We start from the raw sequence: 21437 nt of genomic DNA, 5'->3' as shown, positions 1-21437 counted from the left end.
CCAATCATATAGTTAAATCATTAATATTCATGAATTTCATAAGTATCCATCTTATATTAGAGGCAAAGGCCTTTTCTTTTATAATTTGAAGGTTACCCATGAAAAAACTGCTCAAATTCGTTACCTTATTCTGACCTAACCTGGGGTCTGGATTTATTTTTTATAAAGCCTTTAAATAAGAGCAAGAATCTTCTATCAAAATGTATATCCAGAACTAACATAGTGGTGTTTGGAAACTCAGTTAAGGGAGTGGTGCTAAGTGTATTTCATGCATTGTTTTACTCAGTTCTTACAACTCCATGAGCTGTATGTCATTACTGTACTTTAATACTCAGAGAAAGCAATTATCGTGTCCAAGAGGCACAGGTGTAGGCATTCAACAAATATCTTTTGAGTATCTCCCTTGTGCTTGGGCTGTCAAAAGCACATAAAAATTGCCAATGAACAAATATCACGAAGGTCTCTATCCTTCTGAAGTTTTATTTTACAGATAAGGATTAAAAATCTAAAGCTAGTTTTGACTTACTATAATTTTCTGCCTTCCCTGAATAATGCTACTCATGATAGTTTTGTGTTTGGGGATTAGTTATTTAATCTCCGTGACCTTTATCAACTTAACCTCTAAATAAGAATTAAGAACAAACATAATATTGAAACCAATATATTAATGCAGAATTTGGATTTGGAGTAAAATAACACATGTAAACATTGCCTTATTAACCTATCACTCACATGTTTACATTTTTAAATATTCATGTTATTTGAGAACAATTGCCAAAGCATAGTTTATTATATACTGACATTCAACTAGTCTGATATTATTTTACTACTAAGCATATTATATGGTGTTGTTAAGTTAGTTCAATAAGTTTCTTTGAATGGATTCTCTTTCATTTTGTAACTTTGACATTAAGTATTGTTTTAATTTTGTCCCAAATGTATTTGTTCAAGACGCAGAGCTCTTGAGGCCTTTTGCTTAACACATAAAATTTTCCTAAATAAAATTTTATAGTATTGCAGGATGTCAGAATTAGACCACCATGAACATTATGTAAATAATGCTACAAAGTAATATTCATTTAATTTAAATCTTTTAAAGTAAAAATTCAACAAATTTATTCAAATTATATTTTAATTTTTTACATTATTTTACAATTTGAAAATTGTAAACATTACCAAAGTTTGATGTATTTAAACACTTATTCCAGTGTATAAGGATAGTCGCATCAAAACAGATGGACTTGTAAGAACACTTCCATAGTATAAACTGGCAAGTTTTCATTTTGTCAAGTGTGAGGATATAGAACAAACCATAAATTTTTCCTATGAAAAATAATATGAAATGTAGCATAAATTTTAATGGCTTAATGTATTAAAATTTTATCAGAAATGTCTAAGATTTTTTATTTTCATTAGGCACATCAAAAGTATTTTAATTGATTTGCTCTCACATATACTGCAAAAAAGTCCTCTGGATTTCTACTAAATCAGACATCAAACAAAAGTATGTTGATATCTTCAAAAGCCTGAGGCAGTCTAATTTTTAAAATCTGCTTCATTTTTAAAAATATACATTTGTCCTACTCAAATACATAAATATTCAAAGTTATAAAATTGAATTTTCTGCCTTTAGCCCTATTTTAAGAAGTAATAATACTCATGAATACCAAGAACAAATATTCTTAGGGAATTTTAAATTAATAATACTTAGAGTAACTGTTTAATAAAATGATTGTATTCTTCCAAAGGACTTCATGTTTTTTTGTTTGTTTGTTTGCAGTTTTTGGCTGAGGCTGGATTTGAACCCGTCACCTCCTGCTTATGGGGCCTGCACCCTACTCCTTTGAGCCACAGGCACTGCCCCAAGACTTCATGTTTTTAACCAAACAGCTCATAATGGGCTTAACATTAAGTATAAAATGACTTCTCAGGAAGTTCACAAGTAAAAACTAATAACGGCATTTAAATTTGGAAAATCAACTCAACATTTAAAAAACAAATTTTTGAAGAACTTGTCAACATAATTTGAATATGTGATGAATGTTTTCTTAATTAAAAAAATTAGTTATGGCCTATTTATTTATTGAAACATTATGTAATTATGAGAATTCAGCTATTCTAATGAAGTAGAAAATAAACTTGGGAAAATGGATTCAAAAACCCTTCCATAAATGATATTATAAAAGAAACAATTCAAAAGCTAAAGACATTTTTTTTTCTATTAATTGAGTTCCCTCTTTGATTTAGCCTAATGCTATTTGACCAAAAGAAACAAATGAGTGTTTGGTTGTGGGGAATTGAAGTTAGGGGCTACTGAGAAATCTTATCACTTCAGGAATGACTTGTGATAACCTTATTAAATACGAAGAAATAAGTCAAAAAGAATGTCTTTAAGGGCTTTGATATTTTATTGAAACTGATGGTTTTTCTTAAGAAAAAAATGGGTTATAGCAGTGAGTCACTGAAAATTGTTGCACATTATTTTTTATTTTAACTTCCACAAAGACTTATTTTTCATAAAATTTTGTCCTGATATTGAAAAATTTTGTTAACATATTCAAGATTTATTTAATACAATAATATTATGTGTCTATAAGCTTCTTTTTATATATTGCTGAGGTGTACTCTGGGTATTCATGAAGTTCATTGTATGTACTAAGCCTTAGTACACAAGCTAATATGATAAATAAAATATTGAAAAGGCTAAGGAAAAAAAGAATAAAAGGAAAACTTTCTTGTGTTCTAGAGCGAGTAATTTGCTTTCATTCAAAACATATCAGAAACTACTACATATAAAATTCACATGATTGTATTACAAATGAAAGCTGATTTTCTTAGAAGAAAGATGTTTAGTAGCTACTAAAATCAGTGTCTAACTGATAAACGCATACTGAATGGTGAAAATAGGCATTTGAGGGTAGCATGCTCACATAATTTCTACAACAAGTGGATTAATTTTTATGAGTTTAAATATTATTCCTTTAAAGTTTTCCCTTATGACAAAGACAAAACGTAAGTGGAGATACTCATTTGTTGACCAGAATGATGTTAAGTTGTAGCCAAAATTCTCTGAGATACGATATTAAATTGCCTTTCTTTGTGTAAAGATAAATATTCAATGTATCACAGAATTAGAGATTTTTTTGGGGGTGGGTATAAAAATTTATTATACATAAAGAATATTACCACTAATGAATGCAGACAGAATAGGACACCATGGTATTGAATGGAGGATGGCTAGTTCTTTGGAAAGTGAATAGGTTTAGGTGGCTCAGGGCCACGCTGATTGGTCAGCCAGACAGGAGGGTACACACCAAACATCAGGACACCGGGGCATCAAGTGACTGCTGTGTGCCCACGCTCCTTCCCTGCCTGATTTGGAGCTTTCAAGAATGGCACCCAGAAGCAAGCAACTGAGCTGAAGGGAATCGCTTAGCTGGCTCAGGCTTGACTCTGAAGTCACACAACACCATTTTAAGCAATTTGTTTAACTGGATGATTTCTACAAATTATATGCGAAGTTTCTAACCATCACAATTCAGTGAAGTACAAAACATTAAGTTACTGGCTGTGGGAAGAGAAGGCAGCACCCATGGTGGTACCTTCCAATCTGGTTGTTCTAAGGGCAAGGCGGAGGGGAAGGTCTTTTTTTAACCAAGCCCCTCATTTCAATGTACAAAAGAATTACTCTGATCAATATTAAATTGGATTGAAAACAAAATGGACTAAAAAGCAAATACTACTCTATGTTGGGGTAGAAGTGGGAGGAAAGAATGAGTCCTTCAAAGCAGGGAGACAGCTGGGGAAGATTCTGTGGCTGTGACCCTAGATGGTCACTCACGCTGCTCCATTTTTACTTTCGGTGGTCTCAGGAAGGTCCGATTTTTCTTCTCTTTCTTTCCCTTTGTATTTGCTTGAAAGTTTCTCCAGCTGTCCACACGACCATCTCGACTTTCCTCAAAGTTTTTCTGCCACTCTCTTTCTCGTTTGGCTTTTTCTTGAGCTTCAATCTCTTCTTCCCTTTGTCGTTTCCTTTCATGCATCTCTTTGGCTTCTCTCTCTTTCCTTTTAATTTCCAGCTCAGCAAAGAGTTTCATGGTCTGTTTATATACTGCTTGTTTGAACAACTCAGGATCATCCTCCTCTACAATTGTAGGTTTTCCTTCCTTCTTTAATTGTTTTTTTCGCTCTTTCACAGTGTGTTCCACGTATTCTTTTCCTGCCTGAATTACATCCAGGGCCCTCTTCTTTTGTTCCTGATCCAGTAGCAACTTGTAAGCTTTGTCCACAGCTTCAAAAGCCTTTTGTGCTCTGTCAGCATCATCTTGATTCTTGTCAGGATGCACCAGTATGGATAACTGCCGAAACCTCCTTTTTATTTCTTCATCTGTGACTTCAGGATCTATCTGAAGAACCTCAAATGGGTTCAAATTGAAGTAAGAGGAACCAGGACGGGTCAATCTTTCCATTTGATTTTTGGATGTTAGAACAGAATCTCTCTTCTCTATTTGTTTCACCTCAATGTAGAAGGTCATAAATGCTTCTTCTGTGCTGCCTCCGCCACCCGAAGTCACGCTAGAATTAGAGATGTTTCAAAAAAATGTTCTGAATTATTCCCAGTCCATATAGAAAAATCATTAAAACAAACCATAGCATGACCCTGTGTGCATCTCTCATAGATGCTATAATTAATAATAAAAATGTAATAATATTCGTATTATATGGATTATAGGAATGGATTCCAGGAAAAATGAAATAAAAAGCAAAACATTGTATTCGTGAATATTTGGGTAGGCATGAGACAAAAAAAACTGCGAACAGAAGAAAAAATAATAAGAATTAAATGCAACATAAATTCCAAGCGACAATGAGATGTTTATTAGGATTCAAAAGTTTACTTACAAATGGACCACATTGGTATGCAAGAAAATTAAAGGGGGTCACCGGTAATATGATCACTTCTAAATGAGGAAGAAGCCTAGGGGTTAAATGAGTTGCAGAGCTGACTATCCATGAGTCGGGGAGCAGCACGGACAGAATTAACCAGTCTTTCCTCATCAAGCACTAGCATGTTCACAGGAAGAGACCTTAACATCCTTCCTGTTAGCATGTCAGTACTTGAGTCTAGAGGGTACTCTAGATGCTGTAAAGATCTCTTAAAGTTTTGGGCTTCCTTTGCCTGGTGAGAATACTGAGGAAGTGTTTTGACCCATAGAGCCTGTGAAACTTTTGCTTCATAAAATAGAATATACCATATGTTACAGTGTTGTTATTTAGCAATAGAGCCCTAGGCATGACCATACAACATACTGCATTCAGGCTGTGTCTGAAGGAAGCAAGCAAATAAGTAAATAAATCAGTTATCAGGTTTCTGCTTTTATTTTATTTAACCAAAATTTTTTAAAGCTTTCTTTTTCTTTTCTTTTTTTTTTTCTATTTTAGTGGAGGATGAGTTGGCCAAACATAGTGCCTCATGTCTGTTATCCTAGAGCTCTCGGAGTCAGAGGCAGTGGATTGCTTGAGCTCGGGAGTGCAAGACCAGCCTGAGCAAGAGCAAGATCCCTAAAAATAGCCACGCATTGTTCTGGGCACCTGTAGTCCCAGCTACTCAGGCAGTTGAGGCAAGAGTATCACTTGAGCCCAAGAGTTGGAGGTTGCCGTGAGCTATGATGTCATGCACTCTACACTCTACCCAGGGCAACAGAGTGAGACTTCATCCCCAAAACATAACAAAACAAAACAAAATAAAATCAGTAATAAGACTTTATTTATCTATTCATAGTCAACCTAAAACTTATGTTAGTTTTAAAAGGGAACAAATAAAGATACCTCATAGGAGGTGAAGTCTTATTTATCATTCCAGATCCATTTAAAATCTTTGTAATTTGGGTGGCGCCTGTGGCTCAAGGAGTAGGGCGCTGGTCCCATATGCCGGAGGTGGTGGGTTCAAACCCAGCCCCGGCCAAAAAAAAAAAAAAAAAAAAAAATCTTTGTAATTTAAGAAAAAAATGGATTACAGTATATATGAAAATTGAAAAAAGGTCTTAATTTTTTTTTTTTGTAGAGACAGAGTCTCACTGTACCGCCCTCGGGTAGAGTGCCGTGGCGTCACACAGCTCACAGCAACCTCTAACTCCTGGGCTTCCGCGATTCTCTTGCCTCAGCCTCCCTAGTAGCTGGGACTACAGGCGCCCGCCACAACGCCCGGCTATTTTTTTTTGTTGTTGCAGTTTGATCGGGGCTGGGTTTGAACCCGCCACCCTCGGCATGTGGGGCCGGCGCCCTACTCGCTGAGCCACAGGCGCCGCCCAAGGTCTTAAATTTTTTAGTTAATATTATTAGGAAATAAACTCATCAACTTTCAGCTAAATGAAATTTTTTAATTTCAATTCTTTGTGTTGATAAAAGAAAAACAATGTATTCAAAACTGACAAGGAAAGAAAAAGCCACTCTGATTTAGAGTTACTACATTATGAGTATAATTCAGAAATTGATCAGAAATCATGTACTTAAAAATGGATAAAATAGGTCTGATAAAGCTTATAGACAATGCCTTTTTTTAAGGAGCTAAATAACTGAATTTGAGTATGTTCCCCCCAAATTCTTCAAAGCAAACTCTTAAGATTAGGTTTTATTACTTAATCTATTTAAACTCTTGCAAATGTTATGTAAACCTCCTGTATGGGGGTAAGGGTCACAGTGTATGGCACAGCTCTTGAGGGCGAGACACAATTATAAGTGGAACTTTATAATCAGTGTAATCTTTTTTGTACCCTTGATAAATCACAAACAATAAAACAAAAATATGAAAAAAATGATTGAGTACAAAATTCTAATAAACAATAAAATAAAAGTTGACTTGTAATTGAAAGTTGACCATAAAAAGAATTTCTCTTTACAGTTTCCAGAACCATCTTTGAAATGTTAACATTAATAACATTAATACATAATGGTCTTTAGTAACCGTTTCTTTGTTCTGGAAGAATTTATAGAAAAACATTTAATGTATTCTATCCAGAACCTTGAACTGTCGAGAAGTATGGTCTCCAATATGTCATACTTGGTCTGAAATCTTTGAGCGTATTTTTCTTTGTTATTTGCTTCTTTTTATATATATTTGTGTGCTTCTTCTTTAGGAGTATTTTATTTTACCTTATTCCTAATATTTTTCCATCCTACATATTGCTAGCAAAAGATAAACAATAGCATTTATAGTAATGATAATTAGAAAGTCCAGGATCAAAATATTGGTTAAAAAATATAATTCTATCAAAAGATATAACCGTTTCCTCTGCACCAAGAAACAAAGTAATTCCTGTGTTAAAAATAGAAATATTAAATATTTTGAGTATTTGAGTATTTGAAATTTGAGTATTAAATGTTTTGAATATTGACTATTTGAATATTTTGAGCCTTTTCAATTTTACCTACTTTTGTTGACATCTTGTTAATACCTATTAAATATAAACTACTTTAAGTATAGAACATATTTCTTAATACCCTTTACATTACTATTGCTGACGACAATATAATTTATTGCCTCTGGGAATCAACAGTATTTGAAAATGCCAAATGTAAAATGGGTTTTGACTGCCCCTCTCTGGTTATTGTCTCTTCTGTCATTTCTAAATCAAGATCTATCTGTTAGTTTGCATTTAATATGCATTAGAATTCAGGTTGGCATTTGGGACCTTCTGGAAGCACTGACTGTTCTCTCTCTTCATACTATCTTATGTCTTTACAGCTAAGGTGTTTACTGATTTGGAGGCACCATAGGTTCAACAAAAATGTTATGAATTTCTCTTTCACTGTCATTGAATCAAATTACTTCCTGTACCTTAGATGTTTGAGATATATTTTTGAGAATAAAAATTCTCACTTTCCTATACAGTGAACAGCACTGTAATTTTAAAGGGAGCAAGAACAAAGATAAAATGCTCAGATAAATATTAAATAGGCAATTAATTTTAATATTAACTATTTAATATAAATAAAAACTTTTTTAAAATTTTATCAGAATGCCTTCTCTACAGTGGTGATAATATAGTGTCAAAAACAGTAATCCTAACCAGAAAAAGTTAATTCTGTCATGGATGTAGACATAAAAAATTATCACAGAGTAAAGTAAATTTTATTTTAGAGATCGAGTGTGTAATTGGTAATGGGGAATTCAAAGAAGAAATTCCTAATTTGATCTGAACATGTTAGAGAAAACTTCCCAGAAAGGGTGACACCTGGGCCTCTGACCTAGGAGTATGAGTTTGACTGGAATACAATATATTGGAGGTTAGAAATGCCAAGTAGAATTTCATTGTCATTTCCAAGATTAGGTGGTATAAAAATGCCTAGTTTGTTTATAAGTATAAGCGACTCCACTCAATTTGATTATCATCTCTTTTGTGTAGCCTTTCCTGCTCAGCTCAGCCAGAATACATGTTTCCTCTGAGGACCCATTCTCAAATGTTTCATGTCCTACAGTTAGATTTCTGCCTCATGATTGTCTAGGAAATTTGTCTTTTGAAGATATAGATTAAGGTAACTGAGTTAGAACTTGTAAATTTAGAAAGCAGTCATTTATTTTGATTTGCAAAAAACAATGGAAAAAAAATCTGTTTTAAGGCTGGTGACTGTATAAAAGGAAGCGATCACGCATATTCTTTTTTTTTTTTTTTTTTCTTTTTTGGCTGGGGCTGGGTTTGAACCCACCACCTCTGGCATATGGGACCGGCGCCCTACTCCTTGAGCCACAGGCGACGCCCGATCACTCATATTCTTAATGCAAATTAAGAATGTAATACCATGTGATATTCTTAATGTACACAATGAATAAACTACAATTTTTATTATTGTGAAAAGTCACATAAAATGTTTTACATATTGTTTTTTTCTAAATCTTCTCATATGTTGTAATTTTCTTTTTTTTTAATTAATTAATTTATTTTTATTAAACCATTGCTGTGTACATTAGTATGATCGTGGGGCACCATACACTTGGTTCATAGATCGTTTGACACATTTTCATCACATTAGTTAACATAGCTTTTGTAGCATTTTCTTAGTTATTTTGCTAAGACCTTTACATTCCACATTTACTGGGATTCATATATACCCTTGTAAGATGCACCACAGGTGTAATCCCATTGATCCCCCTCCTTCCCCTTCCCTCCCCCCTCCCTCCCCTCCCTTTCCCCTTTCTCCCTATTCTTAGGTTGTAACTGGGTTATAGCTTTCATGTGAAGGTCCTACATTAAGTTTCATAATAAGGGTGAGTACATTGGTACTTTTTCTTCCATTCTTGAGACACTTTACTAAGAAGAATATGTTCCAGCTCCATCCATATAAACATGAAAGAGGTAAAGTCTCCATCTTTCTTTAAGGCTGCATAAATAGTCCATGGTGTACATATACCACAATTTATTAATCCATTCTTGGATCGATGGGCACTTGGGCTTTTTCCATGACTTAGCAATTATGAATAGGGCTGCAATAAATATTCTGATACAAATATCTTTGTTATGGTGTGATTTTTGGTCTTCTGGGTATATGCCCAATAGGGGGATTACAGGATTGAATGGCAGATCTATTTTTAGATCTCTAAGTGTTCTCCATATCTCTTTCCAAAAGGAATGTATTAATTTGCATTCCCACCAGCAGTGCAAAAGTGTTCCCTTTTCTCCACATCCGCGCCAACATCTCTGGTCTTGGGATTTTGTGATATAGGCTAGTCTCACTGGAGTTAGATGATATCTCAAAGTAGTTTTGATTTGCATTTCTCTGATGATTAAAGATGATGAGCATTTTTTCATATGTCTGAAGGCCGTGCCCCTGTCTTCTTCAGACAAGTTTCTCTTCAAGTCCCTTGTCCAGCCTGCGATGGGATCCCTTGTTCTTTTCTTGCTAATGCGTTTGAGTTCTCTGTGGATTCTGGTTATTAAACCTTTGTCGGAGACATAACCTCCAAATATCTTCTCCCATTCTGAGGGCTGTTTGCTTGCTTTACTTACTTTGTTCTTGGCTGTGCAGAAGCTTTTTAGTTTGACCAAGTCCCAATAGTGTATTTTTGAAGCAGCTTCAATTGCCCGGGGGGTCCTTCTCATAAAAAACTCGCCCAACCCAATTTCTTCAAGGGTTTTCCCTACACTCTCTTCTAGTATTTTTATAGTTTCATGTCTTAGGTTTAAATCTTCATTCCACTGAGAGTCTATCTTGGTTAATGGTGAGAGGTGTGGGTCCAGTTTCAGTCTTCTACAGGTTGCCAGCCAGTTCACCCAGCACCATTTGTTAAATAGGGAATCTTTTCCCCACTGAATATTTTTAATTGGCTTGTCAAAGATTAAATACCGGTAAGTAGCTGGATTCATCTCTTGGTTCTCTATTCTGTTCCAGACATCTACTTCTCGGATTTTGTGCCAATACCATGCTGTTTTGATCACTATCGATTTGTAGTATAGTCTGAGGTCTGGTAGCGTGATTCCTCCTGCTTTGTTTTTATTTGAGTAATGTCTTGGCTATTCGAGGTTTTTTCTTATTCCATATAAAACGAAGTATTAGGGATGCAAGGCTGGTTTAACATACGCAAGTCCATAAACGTTATCCACCATATTAACAGAGGCAAAAATAAAGATCACATGATCCTCTCAATAGATGCAGAAAAAGCATTTGATAAAATCCAGCATCCTTTTCTAATTAGAACACTGAAGAGTATAGGCATAGGTGGCACATTTCTAAAACTGATTGAAGCTATCTATGACAAACCCACAGCCAATATTTTACTGAATGGAGTAAAACTGAAAGCTTTTCCTCTTAGAACTGGAACCAGACAAGGTTGTCCTCTGTCACCTTTACTATTCAACATAGTGCTGGAAGTTCTAGCCAATACAATTAGGCAAGACAAGGAAATAAAGGGAATCCAAATGGGAGCAGAGGAGGTCAAACTCTCCCTCTTTGCTGACGACATGATCTTATACTTAGAGAACCCCAAAGACTCAACCACAAGACTCCTAGAAGTCATCAAAAAATACGGTAGTGTTTCAGGATATAAAATCAATGTCCACAAGTCAGTAGCCTTTGTATACACCAATAACAGTCAAGATGAGAAGCTAATTAAAGACACAACTCCCTTCACCATAGTTTCAAAGAAAATGAAATACCTAGGAATATACCTAACGAAGGAGGTGAAGGACCTCTATAAAGAAAACTATGAAATCCTCCGAAAGGAAATAGCAGAGGATATTAACAAATGGAAGAACATACCATGCTCATGGATGGGAAGAATTAACATTGTTAAAATGTATATACTTCCCAAAGCAATCTACCTATTCAATGCCATTCCTATCAAAGTACCTACATCGTACTTTCAAGATTTGGAAAAAATGATTCTGCGTTTTGTATGGAACCGGAAAAAAACCCGTATAGCTAAGGCAGTTCTTAGTAACAAAAATAAAGCTGGGGGCATCAGCATACCAGATTTTAGTCTGTACTACAAAGCCATAGTGGTCAAGACAGCATGGTACTGGCACAAAAACAGAGACATAGACACTTGGAATCAAATTGAACACCAAGAAATGAAACTAACATCTTACAACCACCTAATCTTTGATAAACTAAACAAGAACTTACCTTGGGGGAAAGACTCCCTATTCAATAAATGGTGTTGGGAGAACTGGATGTCTACATGTAAAAGACTGAAACTGGACCCACACCTTTCCCCACTCACAAAAATTGATTCAAGATGGATAAAGACTTAAATTTAAGGCATGAAACAATAAAAATCCTCAAAGAAAGCATAGGAAAAACACTGGAAGATATTGGCCTGGGGGAAGACTTCATGAAGAAGACTGCCATGACAATGGCAACAACAACAAAAATAAACAAATGGGACTTCATTAAACTGAAAAGCTTCTGTACAGCTAAGGACACAATAACCAAAGCAAAGAGACAACCTACACAATGGGAAAGGATATTTGCATATTTTCAATCAGACAAAAGCTTGATAACCAGGATCTATAGAGAACTCAAATTAATCCACATGAAAAAAGCCAACAATCCCTTATATCAATGGGCAAGAGACATGAATAGAACTTTCTCTAAAGACGACAGACGAATGGCTAACAAACGCATGAAAAAATGTTCATCATCTCTATATATTAGAGAAATGCAAATCAAAACAACCCTGAGATATCATTTAACCCCAGTGAGAATGGCCCACATCACAAAATCTCAAAACTGCAGATGCTGGCGTGGATGTGGAGAGAAGGGAACACTTTTACACTGCTGGTGGGACTGCAAACTAGTACAACCTTTCTGGAAGGAAGTATGGAGAAACCTCAAAGCACTCAACCTAGACCTCCCATTCGATCCTGCAATCCCATTACTGGGCATCTACCCAGAAGGAAAAAAATCCTTTTATCATAAGGACACTTGTACTAGACTGTTTATTGCAGCTCAATTTACCGTTGCCAAAATGTGGAAACAGCCTAAATGCCCACCAACCCAGGAATGGATTAACAAGCTGTGGTATATGTATACCATGGAATACTATTCAGCCATTAAAAAAAATGGAGACTTTACATCCTTCGTATTAACCTGGATGGAAGTGGAAGACATTATTCTTAGTAAAGCATCACAAAAATGGAGAAGCATGAATCCTATGTACTCAATCTTGATATGAGGACAATTAATGACAATTAGGGTTATGGGGGGGAATCAGAAAGAGGGATGGAGGGAGGAGGGCGGGGCCTTAGTGTGTGTCACATTTTATGGGGGCAAGACATGATTGCAAGAGGGACTTTGCATAACAATATCAATCAGTGTAACTGGCTTATTGTACCCTCAATGAATCCCCAACAATAAAAAAAAAAATAAATAAAAAATAAAAAAAAATAAAACGAAGTATTATTTTTTCAAGATCTTTAAAGTATGACAGTGGAGCTTTAATGAAGATTTGTTGAAATTATATATTGCTTTGGGTAGTATGGACATTTTAACAATGTTGATTCTTCCCAAACATGAGCATGGTATATTTTTCCATTTGTTAACATTCTCAGCATTCTCTTTTCTTAGAGTTTCATAGTTCTCTTTATATAGATCTTTCACGTCCTTTGTTAGATAAACTCCCAAGTATTTCATCTTCTTTGGCGCTACTGTGAATGGGGTAGAGTCCTTAATTGTTTTTTCAACTTGACTATTGTTGGTATATATAAAGGCTACCGATTTATGAATGTTGATTTTGTAACCTGAGACACTGCTGTATTCCTTAATCACTTCTAAGAGTTTTGTAGTAGAGTCCCTAGTATTTTCCAGATATACAATCATATCATCTGCGAAGAGCGAAAGTTTGATCTCTTCTGACCCTATGTGGATACCCTTGATCGCCTTTTCTTCCATAATTGTGGTGGCTAAAACTTCCATTACAATGTTAAAGAGCAATGGAGACAATGGGCAGCCTTGTCTGGTTCCAGATCTAAGTGGAAATGATTCCAATTTAACTCCATTCAATATGATATTGGCTGTTGGTTTGCTGTAGATGGCCTCTATCAGTTTAAGAAATGTCCCTTCTATACCAATTTTCTTAAGTGTTCTGATCATGAATGGATGTTGGATGTTATCAAAAGCTTTTTCTGCATCCATTGAGAAAATCATATGGTCTTTGTTGTAATTTTCAATTTTTCAGAGATTTTTTCATCTTTTCAAATATTATCTCTACTTTTCCCTTAAAAAATTCTTTTGTTGTAAAAGAAATAGAATAATCTGCCAGTCAGTGCATTAATATAGAAAAGGTCAAACATTTTTCCATGAAAATGTTCAGTCATCGTTTTCTTTGTTCCTGAGATTCTTCTGAGCAACAATGAATTCAGTTAAAATAACTCTAAAGCTGTGGATTTTCATAGATCATAACCTTTCTTTTTTCTTAATTTTTTTATTAAACCATAGTTGTGTACATTAGTATGATCATGGGGCACCATACACTTCGTTCATATATCGTTTGACACATTTTCATCACATTAGTTAACATAGCTTTTGTAGCATTTTCTTAGTTATTTTGCTAAGACCTTTACATTCCACATTTACTAGGATTCACATATACCCTTGTAAGATGCACCGCAGGTGTAATCCCATTAGTCCCCCTTCTTCCGCCTCCCTCCCCCCTCCCTCCCCTCCCTTTCCCCTTTCTCCCTATTCTTAGGTTATAACTGGGATATAGCTTTCATGTGAAGGTCCTACATTAGTTTCATAATAAGGGTGAGTACATTGGATACTTTTTCTTCCATTCTTAAGACACTTTACTAAGAAGAATATGTTCCAGCTCCATCCATGTAAACATGAAAGAGGTAAAGTCTCCATCTTTCTTTAAGGCTGCATAATATTCCATGGTATACATATACCACAATTTATTGATCCATTCGTGGATCGATGGGCACTTGGGCTTTTTCCATGACTTAGCAATTATGAATAGGGCTGCAATAAATATTCTGATACAAATATCTTTGTTATGGTGTGATTTTTGGTCTTCTGGGTATATGCCCAATAGGGGGATTACAGGATTGAATGGCAGATCTATTTTCAGATCTTTAAGTGTTCTCCATATCTCTTTCCAAAAGGAATGTATTAATTTGCATTCCTACCAGCATTGCAAAAATGTTCCCTTTTCTCCACATCCATGCCAACATCTCTGGTCTTGGGATTTTGTGATATAGGCTAGTCTCACTGGAGTTAGATGATATCTCAAAGTAGTTTTGATTTGCATTTCTCTGATGATTAAAGATGATGAGCATTTTTTCATATGTCTGAAGGCCATGCACCTGTCTTCTTCAGAGAAATTTCTCTTCAAGTCCCTTGCCCAGCCTGCAATGGGATCCCTTGTTCTTTTCTTGCTAACGCGTTTGAGTTCTCTGTGGATTCTTGTTATTAAACCTTTGTCAGAGACATAAGCTGGAAATATCTTCTCCCATTCTGAAGGCTGTTTGCTTGCTTTACTTACTGTGTTCTTGGCTGTGCAGAAGCTTTTTAGTTTGATCAAGTCCCAGTAGTGTATTTTTGAAGCAGCTTCAATTGCCCGGGGGGTCTTTCTCATAAAAAACTCGCCCAACTCAATTTCTTCAAGGGTTTTCCCTACACTCTCTTCTAGTATTTTTATAGTTTCATGTCTTAGGTTTAAATCTTTAATCCACTGGGAGTCTATCTTGGTTAATGGTGAGAGGTGTGGGTCCAGTTTCAGTCTTCTACAGGTTGCCAGCCAGTTCACCCAGCACCATTTGTTAAATAGGGAATCTTTTCCCCACTGAATATTTTTAATTGGCTTGTCAAAGGTTAAATTATGGTAAGTAGATGGATTCATCTCTTGGTTCTCTATTCTGTTCCAGACATCTACTTCTCGGATTTTGTGCCAATACCATGCTGTTTTGATCACTATTGATTTGTACTATAGTCTGAGATCTGGTAGCGTAATTCCTCCTGCTTTGTTTTTATTCCTGAGTAATGTCTTGGCTATTCGAGGTTTTTTCTGATTCCATATAAAATGAAGTATTGTTTTTTCAAGATCTTTAAAGTATGACAGTGGAGCTTTAATAAGGATTGCATTGAAATTATATATTGCTTAGCCGGGCATTGTGGCAGGCGCCTGTAGTCCCAGTTACTTGGGAGGCTGAGGCAAGAGAATCACTTAAGCCCAGGAGTTGGAGGTTGCTGTGAGCTGTGTGAGGCCATGGCACTCTACCGAGGGCCATAAAGTGAGACCCTGTCTCTACAAAAAAAAAAAAAAAAAAAAAGAAATTATATATTGCTTTGGGTAGTATAGACATTTTAACAATATTGATTCTTCCCAGCCATGAGCATGGTATGTTTTTCCATTTGTTAATATTTTCAGCTATTTCTTTTCTTAGAGTTTCATAGTTCTCTTTATAGAGATCTTTCACGTCCTTTGTTAGATAAATTCCCAAATATTTCATCTTCTTTGGCACTACTGTGAATGGGATAAAGTCTTTAACTGTTTTTTCAACTTGACTGTTGTTGGTATATATAAAGGCTACCAATTTATGAATGTTGATTTTGTAACTTGAGATGCTGCTGTATTCCTTTTGTAGTAGAGTCCCTAGTGTTTTCCAGATATACTATCATATCATCTGCGAAGAGCGAAAGTTTGATCTCTTCTGACCCTATATGGATATCCTTGATCACCTTTTCTTCCCTAATTGCAGTGGCTAAAACTTCCATTACAATGTTAAAAACAATGGAGACAATGGGCAGCCTTGTCTGGTTCCTGATCTGAGTGGAAATGATTCCAATTTAACTCCATTCAATATGATATTTTCTGTGGGTTTGCTATAGATGGTCTCTAACAGTTTAAGAAATGTCCCTTCTATACCGATTTTCTTAAGTGTTCTGATCATGAAGGGATGCTGGATATTATCAAAAGCTTTTTCTGCATCGATTGAGAGAATCATATGGTCTTTGTTTTTTAATTTGTTTATGTGCTGGATTACATTTATAGATTTATTTATGTTGAACCAGCCTTGAGATCCTGGGATAAAACCGACATTCCGGGAAGGAGACAACATGGCTGATTGAAGCCAGCTTTCCACAGTGTCTCCTGTCCAGAAGGAGATTTAAAGGACAAAAATTCAGCAAGTAACCTGGTGGATTTGAGCTGCACTAAGAGAGAAGGTTGTAGAACACACGTCAACCCCGCTGAGGTGAGCTGCGACCACAAGGATACAAACCAAAGGTACAGAATCCATCACCAAGTGTACGGGAGTCCCCTCCCCCTCAAGAATGGCTCAGAGTGCCGCACAAACAACCGGGCAGAGATCAAAAGTCCTCCCACTACACTCTACTGGAGAGACCCTCTAAAAACTGGACCTACCTCCCCTACTAGGGTGCCACGGCATCCTCCTGCCAGGCATAAAACTGTATAAACTTTATATAGTCTCTACCTGGAATTCTGAGCTCCCAGCGCTTCCCTTCGCTCACACTGGGGTCTGGAGGCCAGTCCCAGTCGGTAGGCGGAGAGGGGACTGCACCGGAGTGGCAGTTCCCTGAGGCACAGTGCGACAGCCGTCTTTTGGTGACAATACAGCCACGCATAAAACTGTGTAAAGCTCTGTGTGTTCTGTGCCCACAACCCCAGGCTCCCAGCACTCCCCCGCACTCCCCTCTGCTCTCGCTCCAAGGTCTGGAGGCCTGTCCCCCAGGGGTCCAGACTCTTGGGCGATTGCTCGAGGGTTGTAGACAGTGCTGGGCTGCAGCCTGTCCGTGCAGACTCTGGGGTACGGGAGCGGAGAGAGGACGGTTGTCCGGCAGAGAGCTATACCGGAGCGGCCGTTGCCTGAGCCATAAAGCAGCAGCCCTCTTTTGCTAGCAATACGGCTTACTACCGAATATTCTGAAGCCACACCCCCTGTCTCCCTGGGCAGCCAGAGACTCTGAGTTTGCCTGAGGCAACTCCAACTTGCAAACCAGGGAAACTCCAAGGGCGGGGCTGACCCAGAGGTCCGCTTTACTAAACCTAAGACGCACCTGGCCCTCAGGGGATCGTCAGCCTATACACAATACAAGAGCAAAGACAAGCTGATTTGGAGCTCAATTCAGCTTCTCTTCTGCAAGGGAACCGCAGAGTTGTTCTGTCCTGTTCTGTCAGTAACATTAATCAGGGGCGAGACTGGACCTGAGTGAAAACCCCTCAACCTTCATCAAGCGCCCGAGGTTTTTTTTTTTTTTTTAATTAACAAAAGGATAAGGGAGAAATAGGTTAAAGATATTTACCTTCAAAATGGGTGTCTTTCGATTATTGGATTATTTTGCATTGATAATGCCATTTATTTTACTCTTATTGCTGGTGAAAGATAATCTTCATTCAGGATCCAATGCATTCATCATATACTACTAGATTATTTTGAAATAACTAGAGCTCCAGAGCATGATTAAAACATTGTGAATATAGTTTTATTGCTTTAGTTTATCTAACCTGCTTAGTACATTCTTTTCATTATAGAAATGTTTTGTACAATAATGTTTTTTAAATTTTTAATTAAAATCATAACTGTATACATTTATGGGGAACAATGTGTGATGATTTGATATGCAATGTAGAAGGCTTAAATCAGACTGATTAACCAAGGATGAAGGGAGGGGAGGGCAGGGAGTAGGATGGGCGGAGGGAGGGTGATTGGTGGGATTACACCTGCTTTGCATCTTACAAGGGTACATGTGAAACTTACTTAAATGTAGAATATAAATGTCTGAACACAATAACTAATGCCAGAAAGGCTATGTTAACCAGTGTGATGAAAATATGTCAAATAGTATATAAAACCAGTATATGGTGCCCCATGATTGCATTAATGTACACAGCTATGATTTAATAAAAAAAAAAGAAAGAAAGAAAACCCCTTTGACCCCCCCCAAAAAATCACAATTACCTCACTCACTTATTTTTTGTGGTAAGAAATTTTCAATTTTGTACAGTAAATTTTTATTAGAAATTATACTTCTGAAATTTTGTAGTTATAAAATTTTATATGCATGTTAAATTCTAATGAAGTCAATTTTTCTATGATTATAAGGGACAATCCAATATTACAGAATTTTGAAAGATTAAAAAGAAACCCGTATTTGCAAGCTTGCCAGCAAAATCTAAAATTATAGTTTTTTAGTCATTTATCAAATTTTATATATGCTGGTATACATTTTGATGTGCAAAAAAAGATCATGTAAGTGTGTTACATTTATTTAATTATACTCCTGTCGTAGATTATTTTACTTTTTTCACTATGATTACTCAGCAACAAGCATGTTTCTTCTTATAACCTCACTCCCCATCCCCACCATATTTTGAACTATTTACTTGGAAATGATTCTTTGAGGTAAAATTTGATGGGTGTTGCTATATGGGAAGATATAATTGCAACATTGAAGAAGAGGCTGTCAGTTATTATTACCTATTAATCATGATTCTATGTATTGATACAGCTTTGAGGACATTTGATTTATTATATTTTTTCTATTTATCCATTTATCTTGCCTATCTCATTGTTCTTTTCAAGCATAATATCTGAAATGTAGGTAGAGATGAGACTGTTCCTACCATAGGCAATTTCCATTACATTTCTTCAAATAAATTGTCACATTCCATTTTTATTAAAATAAATAGCTTTATATGTAGTGTTGCTTATGAGTTGAATTCTATTCCCTTAATAGAAATATTGAAGTTCCAATTTTTGGTACTTCATGATGTGAACTTATTTGGAAATAGAGTCATTACACATAGATAACTCCTTAAGAGTGGGTTAGACTAAAGTGATGTGCTTACAAGAGGTGAGATCGAGGTAAGCATGCAGGTTCCGGGCACCATGTCATAACAAGGACAGAGACTGAAATGCTGCAGTTAGTTACAGTCAGGCGATGCCTACCGTACCTTGCAAAACCCAGAAGCTAGAAAGGGAAAACATTGGAGATTTCAAAGGGAGCATGGTGCTATTGATGCCTCTATTGAAGACTTCTAGCCTCCAAAACTGTGAAACAATAAATTTCTGTTGTTTTAAGATACCAGTCTGCAATAATTTGTTATGGTACCCCTAGGAAAATAAATTAACAAAGACTATATTGTAAGTACTGGCAATATGTTATAGGGAATATTGATGTGTAGCAGATGAATAATGTGAGAAGCTAAAAACCTGCTTTATTCTCCTTCCAGATTCTCCCTCCGCATCCCTTTAAGGATTAATGAACAATAATTCAAATTCTTACCTGTCATGTTACAAAGCACCTAGCACAGATATGAAAGTAATGTGAGCCAAAGGACTCACCAGCAACAGTAAGATTCTTTACTTTGATTTTATATTTTTGAAATGATTTTTTTTTAAATTCAAGTTATCATCGGATAACAATTTAAACATCTTGCATTTACATTTAGATGGCCTGGTTGATGTTAGGCACGATGATTGGCCTTGGAAGCATTTACTCCCGTGGGAGCGTGTATAACAACAAGCTGACGCAGATCATTAAGCCTGGTGACAGTATTTGTAAAAGCAGCATCTTACGTGTGATGCTTTTTGCCATGCATACGTCTGATGCAGTTGAGGAGCGCGTGAACATGACTCATGAGCTGGCCAAGTCCCTTGTGTTTACAGAGTAGTGAAGTGTGACAATCCACGTGCTATCTTAGCCTTTTTCTGTTATCTTTAATGACAGCATCACACAGCTTGTCTAGGTTCAACCATTCCCCTGAAGAAGGGCTGAGTGGTCATGATGCCTTTCCAATTTTCCACGAACCAATTCTTTGGTAACTTGAATTTACTTTTATTAATCTAAAGGTTTCTCCATTTGTTTAATTCTCCCAAACTGTGTCCAACTTTCTGAATTCAGCAAAATTGATGGAATGCAGTCCTGTACATAGTACAACACACTTTGTAAGATATCCTTAAAAGCTTCTTCACCACTTAAGGAAAATTAATACTGCTTGATGTGGTTTTGTGGTTTTCAGTCTTTTAAGCAATAAATTTAACTTGATCCATTGCTATCAGTAGTTTAGAGTTGTGGTTCAGCCATCTAACTTGGTCCATCACCTGTTAGAATTGAGGTGACCTGGGGTCCGATAGCCCTCTGAAAGCAGTGTGTCAGAATCTTTGGTGATATTTGGGAAATTTTCTTTTATAATATTCTCTAGTATGGCTTCCATTCCTCTGGGGCATTATTCTTCCCCTTCTGGAATTCCTATAACTCGTATGTTGGAATGCTTCATAAAGTCCCATAATTCTGACAGTGAACGTTCTGCTTTCTCTCTCTTCTTTTCTGCCTCTTTTACTATCTGAGTTATCTCAAAAACTTTGTCTTCTACCTCTGAAATTCTTTCTTCTGCATGGTCTAACCTGTTGCTGATACTTTCCATTGCATCTTTAAGTTCCCTGATTGACTGTTTCATTTCCTTCAGCTCTGCAATATCCTTTTTATATTCTTCATATCGTTCATCTCTGATTTAATTCTGTTTTTGGATTTCCTTTTGGTTATTTTTCACTTCATTAGCAGTTTCCTTCATTGTTTCCATCATTTCTTTCATTGTTTTCAACATGTGTATTCTAAATTCCCTTTCTGTCATTCCTAACATTTCTGTATAGGTGGAATCCTCCGCAGTAGCTACCTGATGGTCCCTTGGCGGGGTTGTTCTGGACTGGTTCTTCATGTTGCTTGGAGTTTTCTGCTGATTCTTGCTCATGGGTGATTTCTTTTATCTGTTTCCTTGCTCTAATTTTCCTTTCACTTCCTCTTGCTCTTTAAGTTCTTGTGCCTGTGGACTAAGGGTTACAGGACCAGAAGGGTGAGAAGGTTTAAGAGCAAAAAAGGGTGAAAGAAAGGAGGACCGAGTGATAAAAAAAAAAAAAGAAAAATAGAGACAGGAGAGGGGGTGGGTAAAAGGGATATTGACAAAAAGAAGAGAGGCACAG

General features: G+C 36.3%; 1 protein-coding gene across 1 annotated transcript; it reads right to left on the bottom strand.

The window, feature by feature from the left end:
* Positions 1-3146: 3146 nt before the first annotated feature.
* LOC128579595 (dnaJ homolog subfamily C member 8-like) lies at positions 3147-19750 on the bottom strand. Its single transcript, XM_053581593.1, has 3 exons — positions 19744-19750; positions 19407-19428; positions 3147-4575 (listed from the first exon to the last, which is right to left on the bottom strand). Exons 1-3 carry the CDS (start codon positions 19748-19750, stop codon positions 3834-3836), a joined length of 771 nt encoding a protein of 256 aa, XP_053437568.1. The 3' UTR covers positions 3147-3833.
* Positions 19751-21437: the final 1687 nt, after the last annotated feature.

The sequence above is a fragment of the Nycticebus coucang genome, unplaced genomic scaffold (genome assembly GCF_027406575.1).
Source record: "Nycticebus coucang isolate mNycCou1 unplaced genomic scaffold, mNycCou1.pri scaffold_79, whole genome shotgun sequence".
NCBI lineage: Eukaryota > Metazoa > Chordata > Mammalia > Primates > Lorisidae > Nycticebus > Nycticebus coucang.
This window is presented reverse-complemented; position numbering and strand designations above follow the sequence as displayed.